The sequence below is a fragment of the Crassostrea angulata genome, chromosome 3, assembly GCF_025612915.1.
Source record: "Crassostrea angulata isolate pt1a10 chromosome 3, ASM2561291v2, whole genome shotgun sequence".
Lineage (NCBI taxonomy): Eukaryota > Metazoa > Mollusca > Bivalvia > Ostreida > Ostreidae > Magallana > Magallana angulata.
This window is the reverse complement of record NC_069113.1, coordinates 57,339,260-57,357,476: the sequence shown is the minus strand read 5'-3', so window position 1 is coordinate 57,357,476 and position 18,217 is coordinate 57,339,260. Positions and strand designations below refer to the sequence as shown.

Below are 18,217 nucleotides of genomic sequence, written 5' to 3'. Positions count from 1 at the left end.
TTTCCTAAGTTACAGTCCATCTCTCTAGGAAAAAAGAAGTGGATAGAATGTCATCGGCTACATCAACGGATCGAATCGATGCGGGTGACAGCCATACAATTCGGGTGGATGAAATTACAGCAAACTCTGGAAGGAAATCGGGGAGAAAACAAGTGACTTTTGATCTCACACGGGACCAAATATACGATTTACCTCCCGAGGACCGAAGAAATCCATGGATGTTTGAGGCCGTAGACCGTGCAAGGACCGTACGTAAAATAAAAAAACTGTTATGGATCTATGTGAAACAACAAAAACATTGAGTTTGTGTATTAGAACACTGTTCTATATATTGTAATGTTTTTAACACAGTGCTATTTGAAGTGAATGCTGTATCTATGGTTAATAAATCTGTTGTAAAATAATATGATTTGTATTTATTTTATCATGCTTTTTTCAGTTATTTACAATATTGTAGCCTTCAATCATACAGCGGCATATCAAAAGCACAGTGTATTCTCTCCGTACAGAGAAGTGAAAAAAAATATGACGTCATAATAGCATATCAACTCTCTAGATCGATAGGAAAGGGGTTGGCCCTATGCCAAAACAAAAGCGACTTTTTTTAAGGGGCCAGTCACAGTGCCTTATTTTAGTCACATGACCAAAAGCGACTTTTTTGACGGATCTAATCCCCACCTTTATTGAGTCACGTGACACATAAGTAGTTTCAGCGTTCTTTTGATCCAAATGTCAACATATCCAATGGGGGGGCAGGTTTTTATCTATTCCACGACACCCCCAGCCAATGAGGGTGACTTTTAGATACCTACTCACTTTCGAAGGATCTATTATCAAACTGTGAGGGTGATGCAAGTTGTTTTGTGTCAAATTGAGGATGTGTATCGCATGAAATGCATGGAAAGGGGAGATAATTGAACAAAACAATGGATATTTTTACCCTATCTAACGTGTGGATTTGTTTACTTGTAACTTATGGGGCATTTTAACCCTGTTATCCGTGAATATACAGACGGTAAATCTAAAGTACATCCCTGCATAGAATGGGACCTGTCCGAAGATTATGTTAAATACTCGTGCCCACTCTGAAATCGATCGTCTGCATTGATCGATCCATCATGGACAGCAATCCGTTTGCATTCTTTCCAGTTCTACCCGGATCAAGAATCCGTATCATCGCTATAGGAGAGATGACTGAAGATTTCAGTAACTGGAGAGAGATCCACAGAAGAGAATTAGCGAGATTTCAACCTTATGATATACACATGGCCCGCAGGAGGCAGCGGTCGGCATCATCAGCGCCAGCATCACAGCCATCACCTGCCTCACCAGCGCCCTCGCCACCGCCAGCCCCTAGTCGCAGGCAACGAGTTCTGCTGAGAGCGCCCCCGGAGGGAGAGGATAGCCGCCCCGTTCCATCAGCCCCCCCAGCGTTGAGATCTCGGGCGCCTTCACCCCCTGGGCCGCAGGGAGCATCCCCTCACCACCAGTGCGGCGCACCCCCTGACTGGGCCTACAGAGTGGAAGGACGAATGATCCTCAAGTGTGAGCGCTGCCAGCAGAGATTTAGACATTCGATAGTTGCATGCCGCAACTGCCAACAACGAACAGCATGCTGCAGCTGTGTACTCCAGATCAGCAGGGGTGATCCCGACGACAACAGATGTCCAGGCTGTTTGTATTTGTAACTTGTAACCAGATAGTTACACCCCAACGGCCCTTTTAAGGGCCACCACATCTTTAGAAAAGATGCCTCTATTACACTCAATTTTTAACACCAGTTCACCTCTTTTTTAAAAATGTTTAATTGTTTTTTTAAAAATGAATCATTCATTTAAAAATTTACAATAACTTTTTTTCATATACTTTTTTAAAATAAAACACTTTATTTTTTAAAAAATAATAGGTTTTAAAAAGTTTTTTTCTTAATTATTTTTTATAAATAATATTAATTTCTAAGATAAATATTTTTTAAAACAATTAAACACTATGTTTTTTTAAAAAAATAATATAATGTTTTAAAAAGATTTTTTTAAAAGTTTTCTTAATTATTTTTTATAAATAATTTCTAAGATTAATTATTCATTTTTTTTTTGTAAAACAATAATCACTGTATTTTTTAAAAAATAATATAATTTTTTTCAATACATAGCTTATTTTTTCTTTTTCTTATTTATTTTTTTTTAGAAATCATATCATTTTTTATATAAATTAATTTTTTTAAATACAAGAAAAACATTTTTTTGTTTACAATTTTATTAAAACAATAATCAATGTAACAATAATCAATGTAACAATAAACACATATTTTTTTGATGAAACACAGTAACAATAAGCACAGAACCCCTGTGCATGTTATTGAAAATCAGTCTTGATAAATACAAATAAGAGCAGTCCTTTGATGTACAAGTTTTCCATTTTACTGAAGTTTTTTTTCTCCTCACACTTACATGCTACCCACCGTTTGAGCAAAATGACAATATCTGGACCAGCGTAGATGTTCTCGATAGGCGTCGTCCACTGGTTCCCATTCACTCAATGTCATTCCACAACAAAAACAGGTCACTCTATCGCCATACTGAGTGTAGATGAATCCTGCTCGCGCCAAGTCTGTTTTGCTGGGTCCCCTTAAGTATTTTGGCCAGTTTTGAAACGTTGCATACCTAGAGGCAAAGGTTCGGTACTCCGGATATTGCCAAATATGCGGCATTGTAGGTGGTGGTGGTGGTGGTGGTATGTGCCTCACATCCAAAAGCGAGTAAAATGGCGAATCCTTCCTATTTGACTGAGCATTTGGATAACTCATGCTAAAACCAGCAGCACTGGCAATTCTTGTATTGTCACTCCGCACACGATTGGAACAGGAATCCGCCGCAGAAAAACCACCAGCAGTACCAGCAATTCTTGTATTGTCAGTCCGCGGAGGATCGGGACAGGAATCCATCTCTAGAGCATTGATCACACTGTCTACGGTCGAAGTCATCTTGATATCTCTAGATTTCAATTGTCGTAAAACTGACACCAAATGAATGTTACAAGCTTTATATACTGTAGGAGTAGTTGAGGTTCTAGAAAATTCTCAATAGAATTGAGACACGTGCCTCATTTTCTAGAACAGAATATTCTAGCAATTGACTGAGGTTCTGGAGAATAGAATTAAGGCACGTGCATTTTTGAATAGTTTTAAGCATTAAAGAGCTCTCAAAATATCTTTCTTTTTTAAAAAACAAACAAGACCGAATTTTTTTAAACATTTTTAATTAAGAATGAACAACAGCAACAATAACAGCAATTAATACATATTTTGCCAGAAACATTTGCAAGTTTGTCCTTGATTTCTTTTGGGTTTACGATAAGTCTCTCTAAACCATTGAGCCACATAATGATCTCGTTGAAGGGGAGATAACCTCGACGTCCTTGGGAATGGAAACAGCCAATCTAACGCTCGCCTGTTTCCTCGATGGCGTTGGTGTAAAAAATACACACAATAATGTCCACAGACATCCGTAGAGTAATCTTGATAACAATTCTGATTGTAAGTCCAATGTCTAGCGTGTCTAGAGATGAACTGTCTAATTTCTTGATGTAGGGGAGGTAATCCGTAAGAATCAAAATATTCCACATGAGCTCCGTTCCAATATAAACACACCCAATGCGTTCCGGGTTGATCGTGAGAATCTGTATTGATCACAATGGCTTTTTCATGAGGTCTTAATTGATCCGGTAGTAAATCTCGGGGATACACTCCTCCAAAGGATCTTCCTAAATCTCGTGATAACACCTCTCGTAACTGACGTGAATCCATTTTTTTTAGTAATCAATGTTGACTTCTCTCTGTTTGTTGATTTCCAGCAAATTGTCGAATTCGGCATAGACCACACAATTTAAAGTCTGAACTAAGTTGTTTGAAAATTGAACTTCTATTCTCAAGTTTCCAGTTTCAATTAGATGAAATTTCTCTAGTTGAGCTTCTTGATCTTTCGTAAAATCCACACACCAGAGCGTGTACCCGTTTTTATACTCTTCCAGGGTAATGTCCGGGGCCCAGTCTCCTCCCAATTTCCCCAGCCCTTGATACAGACTCAAATAAGATCTTAGGTACTGATCATTTGCAAAATCGGGCTCAAAGGGTCGAGTGGTCATGGTTTCTCCGTTGATACTTATTTCTAATTTCTTAATGTTCTCGTGTTTAAAATTAAAAGGATTTTTAGTAGCATCTCCGTTGAAAGCGGCATTTTCTACAAAGCCTAAGAGAACACGTTTAGGCATTTGTCCTTGAAACAGATGATCGGTGATTTTTGATTGTGACCCCGTGGCGATCGTAAAGGTTTTCACTTCTACTCTTCTCAGCGGATATTTAACTGTCTCTGAATTCAAGCGCTGATTGATGGCATTCTGTATGGCAGGGGTAGGTTTGATTTTTCTCACCCACATCACGATACTTTGAATAGAAACTTTACCACTACTCAAGGCGGCTGTCATCATGTAGAATTGGGGTTTCGCTCTATTAAATCGGAGGCGCACATCTACCCCATTAGGCAGAAATTTCTCTTGTTGAAACAAATCTATGTGTAAACGATCCATCAACACGATCTTTTTGCTAGCGTCTATAGCCTTGTGGCGTTCTCTCAATCCGTCATTCTTAGACTCATTGGGGTAGGTCAAGGCTAATTGTGTCGCATCGATGTTCACCTCATCATCTGCGACAGCAAAAGCAGTTTTTGCTTGAGTGGCGGCGGCATACTTGAGATCATCCATGTGTCCAGCGGTATCTTTGACCCACAAACTACAGGCTTTCATCTGAGTCTCTAATGTTCTGGGTTGATAAGATAGTAATTTCTCAAAGTAGGCTTTGTAGGGATAGGTGTCCGTTCCCGGGGTAATGATTTTCCCATTGAGACTCACATCGATTTCCGTGAACAATGAATGTAAGATGTTATTAACGGGAGTCGAAGTACTATGGTCTCCCGTCAAATTAGTCCCGTCGTCTTTGGTGAATTTACACACCATTTGGAGATAAGTTTGTGAGAGATCAATGTATTCATCTCCTTGACCCTTGATTTCAAATTCAATGGGGGCCGTGTCCGATTGGAGGGTACTGGATATAGGGTAATATTCCATCCATTTCGAATCTTCTAAAGTAACATTCGTAGGCGAGGTTTTAAACAGTTCTAAACTGTCCATCCCACAGGCACAAGACTCTCTATGCATCATCTTGGTAAGTGTGACTGATCAAAAGAATCCAATGGTAATGATCTGATATGATCCTCTACACCTCCTTATATACCCTCTCAGTCAAAAATATCTAAGGGTCTAGTTTTCTTCTTTTTCTTAGGAGGTCTTTCACCACTAGCGGTTTCTAGTGATCTCTTGATCCGAGGTCCACCCCGGGCTAGGAGTTTAGGTTTGGCGGGGGGGCGGGACTTTTCTCCCCCTTGAGATAGCATGCGTGAAGCTGTATTTTTGATGACTTGTCCCCCATGCGTTTTTAACGCATCCTTGAAGGATCTTTTATTTTCTAACACATCTAATCCAGTTTTAGCTGCTGCAGTTAATGCTTGTTTAGCCGTTGATTTCAGTAAATCTGTAAAAAATCCTTTTCCTGCCTGGGGTCTAGAGTGTCTTGGACGGCTGCGTCGGCGTGGCGGTGAGCTTCTTTCTGGTGAATACTCATAGCTAGGAGGGGGAGGAGGCGGAGGGTAATAGTGGCGTGAAGGGGGGTAATAGGGAAGCGGTGAGGGTCCTGTGGGAGCTCCTCCTAGTAGACCCGACATGACATTTCTCATGACTGGAGCTGCCAACTTAAGAAGCCCCCCTAACCCGTGTCCTTGTTGACGCAATATACCTCGATGGTACTGCATGCTGTAGACCAAACAATGAGGGTTTTTTCACGAATGACAGGTCTTTATATAGAGGCTCTCTTTATCTTGATTCCTAGTAAATCTAAGAGCGTTGAATGCATAGATGCAGACATTCTAAACAACAGGTGATACAGGTCATTACTCCCACAATGATTGTAAAAGTGAGACTGTAGATATCCATCTCCTTTAGTACACTTTTCTAAAATGAAGTTTCAGGATAGATTTTCCATTTAAAAAGGGCATGACAGTCCCTAATGGAGTCTGAATGTGTATGTCTATCGTATCGAAATGTTTTTTACTCAGTTTCAAATATTCAGCTCTAATAGGCTCCCATCTCGTCTGTTCCTGGACTTTCTCTCCTTCACGGGGGACAACTCTAAGTAACTTCAAAGCATTTGACCCCACCACTTGGGGTTCGACGATATCGCAATACACATACATTTGTTTTAAGTTCTCGTGCATATCAGGGGTATGAACTGCCATGTGAGTGACATTGATCCACAGGCTCATATATCTTTTACCAAACTTCCATTTGAGCTCATCTCCAAACCCCATCTTATAAGCTAAAGTAAGGGGAAAACTAATACTGAAGCGTAAAGTGGATAACTCCTTTCCGTTTAATTGAAATTCGATACGGGAGAATTTTTGGCGATATTCTAGTTTCATGTTTCCGACATCCCCAGTCTCCGCATCAGGATATTTTTTCCAGACCTTTTCCAGACAGCGTCTAAGTCCTTCGTTGATTTCCTCTATTAATGACTGAGGATCTGGGTAAGGACCCCCTCGGAATTTCACTCGATAGTGATTAGCCTCGCTATTTCTTTCTATTGATATTTTCCAAAAGCCTTTGTCCCAATCGACTAGCATGGGACATTCAATGAGTTTCTCTCGACCTATTTTTTCAATTGTAAATCGCCCTGCTCGATATATATCGGGATCTACGGGTTCTACATCGAGATGAGTAGGAATCAAGATATCGAAATGAGCTTCCCTTGGGTCTATGTTTTGGAGTGTATTAGGATACATCATTTCAGTGAGACCTACTTCCCATTCACCGTCGGTGAAATCCATGGTTTGGGGTAATAATGTTTTAAAATGAGCCACCGTATTCTCGGGAAAAGTAGACATAGATCCATCACTGGGTAGAGTCATGTAAAACCCTGTATTCTGAGCCATGGCTTGAGATCAAATGAGTCTCATACATAAAGAACACTCTTTTTATATATACTTAATTTTTTATTTGAACAACAATAACAACAACATGAACAAACATGGATGAATATTGTCATACACTGTGAGATCTGCTTATTTTGACTCGGATTGGAAAGGGTCTCCGCATGTATAGGTACTCGTAAGGCACACAGGAGTCCACAAAATCATAGCCTTTGGTAATCGTCTTATGAAAGTCTTTAGAACACTTTTTGAAATCATCTGTCCAGTCTCCCTCGATAAGAGTCCATGCCGGTTCGTGGTTTTTTGAAGGGTGAAACACATTCCATTGACATTTCACTTTCCACCGAAATTGTTTATATTTACTTTTTCCAATCATCCGGAAATATCGTTTTCCAGCGGGAATCGGAATTCTTTTGTACAAGTAGATTTTTTCCTCTCCCTGAGGAATTCGAGGTTTTTGCATGAAATCACGCAAACATTCCAACTTAGTAGACACCCATGCTCCCTTAAAGTTTTCCCTAGGAGCTCCCTTAGGATCTATGATTTTCCAACGGTACTGTATGGAATTCATCTCTCTCTATCAAACATGTAGCTTGATCATCGCTTGGTCTGATAATAAGTCAAAACCTCGAGCTGCACTTCTTTAATAATGGACTCACAATCACGTGACATCTTTTCTCATGCATTTTCTGATTTAGTGCTGCTTTTGAGTTGAAGAGTAGGACTTGGCATGATATAGCCCACGGTAGAACTGAGACAAATCATCCAATATTCTCGATTCGAATCGTGTAAAGCTAACATGACGATACAAGCGATAATTAATGTCAAGCAGATCAAAAGTTGAGCAAAATACACGATTTCTGCTCTAGGAATTTTTTCTCCAAACATTTTCCAATGTTCACTTATTTGGGAAGTAGAAGATCTGTTTGAGGAATCCATGAGTCAAAGCTAGGGGGATATCCTTTCCAACGCACTTTGATTTCTTTAATGACTTTTTTCCCTATGCGCCGCTTTTTATAGTCTAGGATTTCCTCTACTTCATAGACGTCGTCTTCTTTAATGACTTTTTGTAATTCCGACTCGTAAAATGTTCCTTCTAATTCTTCTCCGTGATAGTCCTGTACCTTATATCTATAAGGAACAGCCCCCTGGACTCGATGAGATATAGTAAACAACTCCCTGGTCCAGTTAGGTAGATATCCTTTTTCAAAAGTTCGTTTCGCTTTACTGATGCGCACTATGTCTCCTTTGTGAAATTTAGGGGAAAAGAAGGGTGTAGAGGAGTTCTTTTGATACAGAGTTTTCCACACTTGTAGGACATTGGAGGCATTCACGTCAGCTGGAGCTCTTTTTATACTGCGATGATATGAGTGATTGTAGGCATATACCAGATCGGGTAAAATATCCAGATATCTTCGAGTTTTATGACGAGTGAAATATCTCCACATGCGAGCTTTTAAGGTGCGTTGAAAACGCTCTACGATACTTGCTTTTGTTTCTGCATTGCGAGTGGTGAAGAAATGAATGAATTTAAAAGCGCGCAGAAACTCCTTGTTTGTGAATTCCCTCCCTTGGTCCGACTGAATGCGAAGCGGTTGTCGCCCTTCTTCTTTAAAGATCTGTTGTAATCCGCGAATCATTTCTTTTCCCGTTTTCTGCTTTAAAGGCACCACCCAAGCATATTTAGAGAGTACATCAATAGCACACAGTAAAAAGGTATATCCATCATTCTCTTTCTTTAATTGGGATACATCTGCCAAATCTAATTGCCATTGCTCGTCGATACCGGTTACTCTTGTTTGTTGTCGCTTGAATTTGCGGCGAATGGGTTTATGTAAAGTATAATTCTCTTGCTCTTTCAACCATTTTCTAATCTCAGCAATAGATAAAAGATGTCCCCTTGCACGCACTTGCCGGTATAAAGATTGTACTCCTCCATATCCAGTCTTAGGATTGTAATAAATCTCTTGTAGAATGGTTTGTAAAACCTTTTTCTTTTTCTTCATTTCTTTTTTAATATATTCCAATCTAGGAGGATGTTGTCTCTTTTTCTGGTTCTCTTTGGAGTTAGAAGAAAAGGAGAAGCTTGCGGTGTGCTAAAAGTCGAAGGTTCCTGAAACCCCGTATCGTCATCATTATCATCAGACTCTTTGTCAGCTAGAATGGACATAGGGGTACTGATTTTTCCTGGTCTCTGCATGGCTTTTATAATGTCTGGATTAGGTAGGTAATCTGTTGGGACATTGGTTTCTTTTAAGGCTTGAGCAAACTGGTCTGTTCCAATAGGAGGGCTGATTCCTTTGCGAGATCTAGTTTTCATCGTATTAGTTACTAGATCAATGATATTAGATTGGGGTATGAGTTTTCCTCGATATCTGATTTCTCCATCGGAATTCCATTTCAAGACTTTAGTTTTCTTGAGATGATCTAAGAGAAGTCCTGCTTTCTTTTGCATTTTGTTGCTAACACTTTTAATCACTTGTTCTTCCAGTTCTGAGGAACCTGGATCAGCAGCATCAGCAACAGGAGCAGGAGCAGCAGCAATATCAACATCTTTGTTTGCCTCTTTATTTTTCTGTGTTTTAGGTAATGGTGCTGTAAATGTCCTTTCCTTCCCCTGATCACGGGCTTGTTGTAAATAATTCCGATAACGGTGTAATTGATGTCCATAGAGAGCCACTTTTTCTTCAGGGTTCAAATCTTCTCTCCCTTGAATCTGATCTAACTGGTGTCCTAATCCAATGGTGGCTTGAAATTCAGGAGATTTAGGTAATTTTCCTTTCAATTCCAGTAACATGGCTTCAGGAACTAACACCATCTTGCGACTCATAATTTCAAAGGAGTAAACTGAGAAGCATGGGAATGACTGGGAAAACGCCCCCTTTTTGATTCAGTATTAAAGTTCGTCTGCGTTTCTGTATGGACTGGGGTTGAACCAGTCGCCTCAAGATGTGTTTCTGAGGAGCGAGTTTTTTCTTCTGAGAGGAGTTCAGTAGAACGTTGCCTTTTAAGAGGTTGTACACGATTTCACAAATTTTATAGATACAGTCATTAGAACAGTGCTTTAACACCTCTTTCTTTAACTTTGGTGAATAATGTGGCGTTGATAATAACTGCAATATGGGTAAATGAGGTTTCAGTCTAGATTTACAACAGCACACTTTGTTCTTTTTCTTCTGGCTTGTACCCATCTTTGTACAAAATGATAACTAGATTCAGTCTGTAAGGGTTTTTATACTCTCCTCTAGGCAGGGGCATAACCCAAGTGAGTGGTTCTCTCGTGTTGATCTCTATTTTTCTTCACTCTAAACTCTGCAGGACAATATCGACATTGATATTTCCCCTTCTGGTTTTTCTTATCGGGATCTTGTAAAGGACTAAAACCTGCCACTTTTGTAAACAACGAGGAGGATCTCGGAATATGATGAACAGGAACCTTAATACCAGGAAACACACTAGGTTGAATATCGGGAGTTCTCTGACTCCCTATAGGTCCAGTCATGGCTCGAGCCATTTTCTTTTGACCTTGTTTCAACATGGCTAATGTGGTATTGGGGGGAAGTTGGGTCAACGGAATCTGCTTATTGTTTTTTTTAGGAAGTTTAACAATCAGTTTCTGTGATTTCTTTTTGCCTTTCTTGGGAGATTTCTTTTTCCTGGGAGCTTTCTTTTTACTTGAAGCCGATTTTCCTATGTCAACCATCCACTGGGGGAGCTTTCTAGTTTTAGGAGCCTTGGGATTGATCACTACACTCTTAAGTCTTCGTTTTTTGGGTTTAGCTGTTCTAGCCTTAGCCAGGTTCCATTTCAATAAATGGCGAATAATGACTCCTCCAACAAATCCAGCTCCACCACGTTTCAGAATGGCTTTAATCCTGTTATCATCATTGACTTTTTTATTGGCAATGACACTTAAATCCTCTCGATGTTTATCGATGAAACGTTGGGTCTGCTTATTGATAGGAATGACTCCTTTCAATAAATTTTTAGCTCCAGCCAAAAACCATTTCATTAAGGCTTTTCGCCCCAACTCGATGATTTCTGTTCGTTTCTCTGGATCCCGTTCATGTTGTAAGCGTCTTAATGTACGTAGTAACTTCTTTCCAGTCATGATTTCAACTGAATAGGAAAACATTCAAACTCTTGTATTTATACTCTAGCCATGTAAACTGTTAGGGTCTCAAACAATTGACTCCTCAGTCGTAATTCATCAGGAGTCTGAGGGCTTAAATCTACAATGAGGTACCCGTGGGGTTGGCGAGTAGCATCTTGATAGGCAGACATTAAATGAGGCATGTCTAATTGTCTACTCAACACCACAATTTGAGACTTGTCTCGGGGATTTTTAAACAAGACTAAATAATGAGCATTTAAACTAATAGTGCGATGCTGAGCTGCTCGATCAAATACATTCTGAGTAATGTAAATGACACTAGTATTCCTATGATGAGCTTTCCGTGTAAACCAATCGACTATTGACTCGATCGCTTTACCTCCCATCATATCATCAAATATTAAAAGGTGTCGAGTATTGAGATCCGCCACTAATTTCTCATCGTCCTCGGGAATATTGCGTATAAACTTGACTCTGTCTTGTAAAGATTCGTAAGCAGATTGCCATTCTCGATAACACCAAACGATTTTCTCGGGGTATGGGGTGATCCAATGAGTATTTTCCACCAGTTTTTTAACAAATTCAGTTTTCCCCGACTTGGAAGGACCTGCTACTACCATAGTAAATTCGTGTTTCAATTGAAAAGGGGCTAGTGTATCGTAGGAGTACATGTTAAAGAATGACAAGATTTTGAGAAAATCATTCAATTTATTTGATACAAGAGTTTGATAATAGGTAAAAAAATCAATGTTATATACAGGATCATTCAACAATAAAATGCATCAAATTCAAAATTGGTCAAAATCCATAGGGTAGGGTTCGGTAGTCAGATATCCTCTGGCGTTTATCATACACAATCCTGTATTGTTTGGTAAGCGGTAGCGTCTGGACAGTATGTTGGCGGGTTCTATGAATATACTTGGGATAAGTCACATTGATGATATCGATTTCTTCTTTTAACATTTTTTCAAGGGCTTCGGGAGACACTATGGTTGAGGCTCTGTAATTCAGAGTCAATCCTTTCACTTTACACACAGATTTACCGCTCTCGGTGATGTAGGCATAATTTTTAGGTCCTCCAGACATGAATTTTACTATCCGATCTCCATCCAGTTCGTCGGTCCAGCCACCTAAACTGTTGATAATTTCAGGATTGAATTTACCCACCTCGTGTTGGTAGATGATACTGTCGGTATCAAAGTATAGCACACGTTCCCCCAGTTGTTCTAAGGTTTCGTAGAGATGCAGGCGAGCATGAGCCGTGGTAAAACAAGCCAATACCACGTTACCGAAGGGACATTCTTCCAGAAATTCCCGTTTCTCTTGGTAATTGACTAAAATCATGTCCAAGTTGGGATCTTCAGAGTTTTCCAAGAGTTCTATCCCTTTGACCTCTAGGCTGCAGTCCTGTAACAGCTGTTGTAATTCTTCTTCTTCGGTCAAATAACGAGATTTAGGTAGTTGAATTCTCTGAGCGAATTTTCCCCACAGACAGTTCAAAAACAGTTTGGCAATCGTTCTTTTGACGGGGTTTTTCTCGATTTGAGAGGGATCTAACATGATACCTTCTCTTTCAAAAATGTCAAGAATGTAGCTCCGTTTTTCCTCTTCGCTCTCACATTCGGGGGGAAATCCTGAAGCTTCTTGTTTTATTTTCAAAAAGGTGTCTATGTAGGCTTTGAACAAGGTGTTACTAGTTTGAGGAAAATGCCAGATTTCGTAAATGCGCTCAATTCGATATCCCATGTCCATCGCTTTATGGAGTTCAGTGCTTACCCAGGTTCCAGTGAGACAGCGTTCAGATTCAGAATGCAAACATTGGTACTCCGGTTCCAGACTCTGTCGTTGTTCGACACATGTCCGACATAGGGGAAATAGTAATTTTCCTCCGGAACGATAAGGCAAGACGGGATGATAGAGACCGCGTGGGGGTAAAACGCGGCATTTAATCAATCCAAAATAGGCTCTCAAGTCTCCGAAATTATCACTTAGGACTTCGGGGTGTCCCACAGGAAAAGGCCTGTACTTTAGCACGTAAGGATACAGAGAACAGACATCTACATAGCGCATATCTCCCTCTGTACAGAACAAACGAATGGCATTGGTCCGGCCTCCATACAAGCTGTCCCTGGGATTCAAGGGGTCTTGAAAGTCTAATTCTTGTACAAAGTTCTGTAACTCCTCTTGGTTTTTTAATTGACTGTCAAATTCGTGTTCCCATATACTAATGACTTTATATCCTTTATCCCTTAACTCTTGTTCTCGACGGAGGGTCTGCTCGTAGACCGTGGCGTAAGTCCTGTCTGGATGGTGAGGATGAATGTCTGTGGTTCGATCTGGATAACAGGTGGGACAGCCATGCCAATAGCATCCATGGAATTCATACACTGTCTGCGTGTTCTCATCGTAACCGTCCACGGTGTAATTTTCCAGTCGAACCTCACCTCCGTTTTTAGCATGTCGTATAGAACATCGACGACCCATCCAGGCCAACCAACGGCAGGCTTTGATGGAATACTGGCGAGCAGGATGGTAACCCAGATTGGGAATGATGGCAATGGTTTGATCTGACATGAAACTCCGCCGGTAAGCTAAATTGGCAGTGCTGGCAAAAGTGAGAGCTTCCTGAAAGGGATTCACGCGAACCTGAGACTGTATGGTAGCTCTAAACTTTGCACAACAGCGCCTTAAAATGTCCACATCCGAAATACAATAGGCTAGGAATTCTTCTCGGAAGTTAAACACTTTTCCTCGTTGCTGTTCGTACCAGGCATAAAAATCTTTACGCCCCGCGGTGCTCATGTCGTCTGGGTTGTAGTAAGCGGGGGGTGGATAGACTCCCAAGTAATCCTGGTTCTGCTCCGTGTTGAAAAAATGAGGGAAATACCCTTTTTTCAGTTCTTGTAACCCAAAAGCAGAAGGCATCTTTGCGAGTGCAAAAGGTAAGTAGTTGTAGGAATCGATGAATTTTATGTCACAAATGTTCATGGACAAGATCTTACTTCCATTCATGATGACCGAGGGTTTGATGCAAGCTTTGTGAACGATATAGTTCAAGATAAATTGTCCATCGTATCCCTTAAAATTGTGAGCAATGACGATGGCCCCATCGTGCACTAAATGGGTGGTTTTGTTCTGACATTCAGATTTCAATAGCCAATCTACGAACTCCTTTAAGGTATCCGGTCCTTGAAACACGTGTTGACGGGGGCCTAAACTCTGACAGTGCGTACAGGCTTCATCCACAGGTAAATGGTCACAATGTTGACACACCCGATGAGCCACACACAAGTTAGGGGAATGAATTCCATGCTCTTGAGTGCACTCGAAATCGAAATAAATGTACAGCTGTAATTTGTCCTTTTTCTTCTCGGGCTTCTTTTGCACGTAACACTGGTGATCGCTCTCTACAATTTTCTTACAGATCTTACATTGTTTTTGTCCTTTGCACTTGTGGTTAGCTAATAATTTTTTGGTCATCCAGGTCTGACAGTGCTGGCATCGATCCATTAAATGACACACTGAAGTGTTGGTCTTAGAGTTGGTAGGTTCTAAATGTCTCTGGTAACACCCCATGCTCTTAAAAAATCCGTGACACTCGGAACATTCGATGCTTAAGCCTTCGGGGGGACAGGGAGTGTCGCCCAAACAAAATGAGCAGCGATGAGGGCACTTGGTACGATGCTCTTCGATGTGGCTATATCCAACATCGCAATAATCACAGTAATATTTGTGTTCGCTGACTCCGGGCATGGAAAGTATGGTATCGTAATGCCCTCGATCTAGCAACACGTTCAGACATTTCCCGTTGCCGTGACCCTTGTAGATTGGTTTTAATTTCAGTGCGCGCGTGTTAGTTTCAAATTGAAAGATCTTTAGTCGAAATTCAGGGCACAATACCTGCTGTAACTTCCTCCACTCTATAGGGCCACAGGGTAACTCGGGATCACATCCGGCAAGTTCCATGAGCTCTAGAGCCTGTTTTTTCTGATCTACACTTCTACAGTCACCTTTTATCATTCGAGTCCATTGTTTTCCCCAGACTTCCAGAGCTACGGGATCCTGAGGTTTTTTACTGTGCAATCGAGCGACCACGATTGCTCGCGGTAAACACAAAGAATCCGTATTTTGAATGCTCACAATGGATTTTTTACCCTTTTTGAAATTCTCCTTGTTGAGGAGCAGATGTTTTTTCTTATTTCCGCCACTTCCTTCGGGATACTGTACATGAAAAAATTCGAATTGTATAGCTCCGTCGGTCATGGTGAAATCTCTCTTGGATTGCTGCACACCTTTAATTTTTTCTAGTATCCCCCGGGCGTCGAGATGCTTGCTTTGAGTAAATTCATACCATATGTCGGAGTCCAAAGAAGGGTGTCGTATGTTCAACCGCAGATAGTCGTTCGGACGGCAGTTCATTTCACTCTTGACTTCGTTCAACATGGCATCCAATACATTCCGGACAAAAGGAGAATGGTCTTTCTCGGGTAAAGGCTTAAAATTCACATTGTATACATTCTCCTGCACTTTGAATTTCCTAGAGTGTCGTCCGCGATCCAACTTGATCTGATAATACTTCTCTGCTTTTTTAGCCAATTCCCGTAGTCGCAGTAGGTTTTTTCTATATAAGCGCAAATGTCGGAGCAATTCTTCATTTCTTTTCAAAAGTCGAATCCTTTTCTGCTTCAACTGATATTCTTTCAAGCGGCGATGTTGGAGGAGAAGATTTCTTCTAAGCGATGTGAGCGGCATGATGCACTTGATTCAAATGATAAGAGAATAACGTTAAAGTACATAATAAACGTTAAGAACTGTCTAGAACATTCTATAACGTCGCGTGCTACGTCAAGAACAATAACGTTACGTCATCCTCAGATTGTTCTAGAAAGGCGCCTAACGTTATAACGTCATAATTCTCGGTGACTTCATAGAGAGCGGACGTGTTTTTACAAGAAGAATTTTACTCAATAAAAAATGCCATGAAATTATGCTTACTATAGCTTAGCATTATTAGCTTACTATAGCATTATTAGCTTGAAAACCAAGAAGCTAGATTACCAGCCGCCCTCGCTGGGCGGTTCAACACCTCATTTGCATAAAAAGTGCACTCAGTTGAACCGCCCAGCGGGGGGGCTTATACTACTGGCTTTAAAAGGGGGGGGGGGGGGGGGGGATTCAACACAGCGTTCTTATATTACAAAGATATATTTACATCTACCAAGTATTATTCCCTCTATATCTTACGAAAACTTATAGTTAATTCATAGCTCTATAGAAACAGCCAGACTGAAATATACATGCCCCGTTTATCGATTGGTCAGTCTAAAGTTATAAAATTTGCTCTTAGTTTGTAAACTCTACAAAATCGGGTCACTTGTTCTGTAATTTTTGTATGTGTCTTAATTAATTAGTCAAAAACTTCATTATTACACTTATGCTAATTCATCGTAACGAATACCTGCATTATATCAATGTAGATAAATAAATAAAAATGCGCATTACAGAGAAGATTTTAGAGTTACCTCTCTTGTCCCTTTTGTACACAAAAGGGGAAATAATTTTAACTCAAATCCCTGTTGTAAACCCTGGAGTTACTGTGCAAAGTGAATTGTTTCCAATGGTCAATTAAGGTAATGATGAATGATTTAATGTATTTTATTGTATGCTATTATAGATAATCAAATGTGAGATGGCGCTTTGATGACACTGGTTTAATTTTGGACTTTAAGTTTTATGATGATTAAATTTAATCCAATTTTCCTCTGTTAGTTCATAACACTTTTCATTTTCATGAAAATTATATAGTATTATGCCAATAAAAGTTTACATCAAAGTGAATAAGGGTATGCAGTGTAAGTGGATTACGGTATGCTTTACAGTATTACCACAGAAGTATGTTGCTTAGAATATTATGCAACAGAAACAAAGCATCTTGCTTAGCTCAGAAAATTAAGCACATTTTGTAGAAAATTCTTAAAATTTTAATTCATACGACTCCAGCACATTGCACGGACATGACATCGCTAACCACTCAGCTATCGAGTCACTTACTACACACTGTATAAATATAATTTTACAGTCAATTATGATAACCAATGAAATTAAGTTTATTTCACTCTATATATACCTAAATTCTCTTAAAATATCTGTGAACAAATAATAAAGTTACGGTCAATGTTTAGTTTAACTTATTTTGAATATCATTGTTCCCCGTACGTGACTCTCACATCCAATGACGTCATATGATACATATTATGTACAATATGTGAGACTTATCAGACGACAAAAAATGTTACTATAAAGAAATCTTAGCAGCATGAACAAAAGAATAGCTATATTAAGGGCTTTATATGTATTTATGTAATTATGAATTAAATAGTTACCTAAAGTGCAGCTTGCAGACAATCCATCATCTGTTGTCACGGACGCATTTGTATATAGCAAAACAAACCAATCTGGTGTTATTGAAAAACCCGTAAAAGAAATTAAATTTTCAAGAGCAACGAGGTTCTTGTTGTAATGGAATGTATTTTGATCAATTCAAATTTTACAAATTATTTGTATATTTATTAATTTTTAAAACTATAAGGACGATAAAACTCTCGAAATAAGAAAAACATACGCGTTATAGTGTATTCCGGAATAATCAAAACTTGATTTTTAACGATGGCCGCAGCAAACGCGATTGACGGGACGGTTATAAATCAAAACATTATAGTTGAATGAATAACATATATAAGTTTCATGAATCGCGTTCGATGCGACCATAGTAAAAACTGTGATCAAATTCCGAAAAACTGCGATATTTAGAAAAAATATTGGTACATGGTAAGGTTTTGGAATCTACGTAGTATATGTGTGACGTTTTGGCGCCATTTTAATACCGTATTTTGATAGACCCAAAGGTGTAGAAAATAAACGAGCACTATAGAGCTGCTGATGTCGGAGTTTATTTTTTTCATATTTACTAGGCCGATATAGGTAACAACCGTACTTTGTTCTTTATATACTAAGTATACCATTTTATCAGAGGGAAAAAACATGATTGTCTACTTAAACGAACTTTCAC

The 18,217-nt window shown here is 39.6% G+C and overlaps 4 protein-coding genes across 4 annotated transcripts; all 4 read right to left on the bottom strand.

Moving 5' to 3' along the window:
• Positions 1–2,446: 2,446 nt before the first annotated feature.
• On the bottom strand, positions 2,447–2,983 carry LOC128176998 (baculoviral IAP repeat-containing protein 3-like). The gene has a single exon (XM_052843502.1). The coding sequence runs from the start codon at positions 2,981–2,983 to the stop codon at positions 2,447–2,449; it is 537 nt and encodes a 178-aa protein (XP_052699462.1).
• An 827-nt stretch (positions 2,984–3,810) lies between these two features.
• On the bottom strand, positions 3,811–5,214 carry LOC128176997 (uncharacterized protein F54H12.2-like). The gene has a single exon (XM_052843501.1). The coding sequence runs from the start codon at positions 5,212–5,214 to the stop codon at positions 3,811–3,813; it is 1,404 nt and encodes a 467-aa protein (XP_052699461.1).
• Positions 5,215–7,936: 2,722 nt separating this feature from the next.
• LOC128176996 (uncharacterized) lies at positions 7,937–9,040 on the bottom strand. Its single transcript, XM_052843499.1, has one exon. It carries the CDS (start codon positions 9,038–9,040, stop codon positions 7,937–7,939), a length of 1,104 nt encoding a protein of 367 aa, XP_052699459.1.
• A 2,906-nt stretch (positions 9,041–11,946) lies between these two features.
• Positions 11,947–15,900, bottom strand: LOC128176995 (uncharacterized). The gene has a single exon (XM_052843498.1). The coding sequence runs from the start codon at positions 15,898–15,900 to the stop codon at positions 11,947–11,949; it is 3,954 nt and encodes a 1,317-aa protein (XP_052699458.1).
• Positions 15,901–18,217: the final 2,317 nt, after the last annotated feature.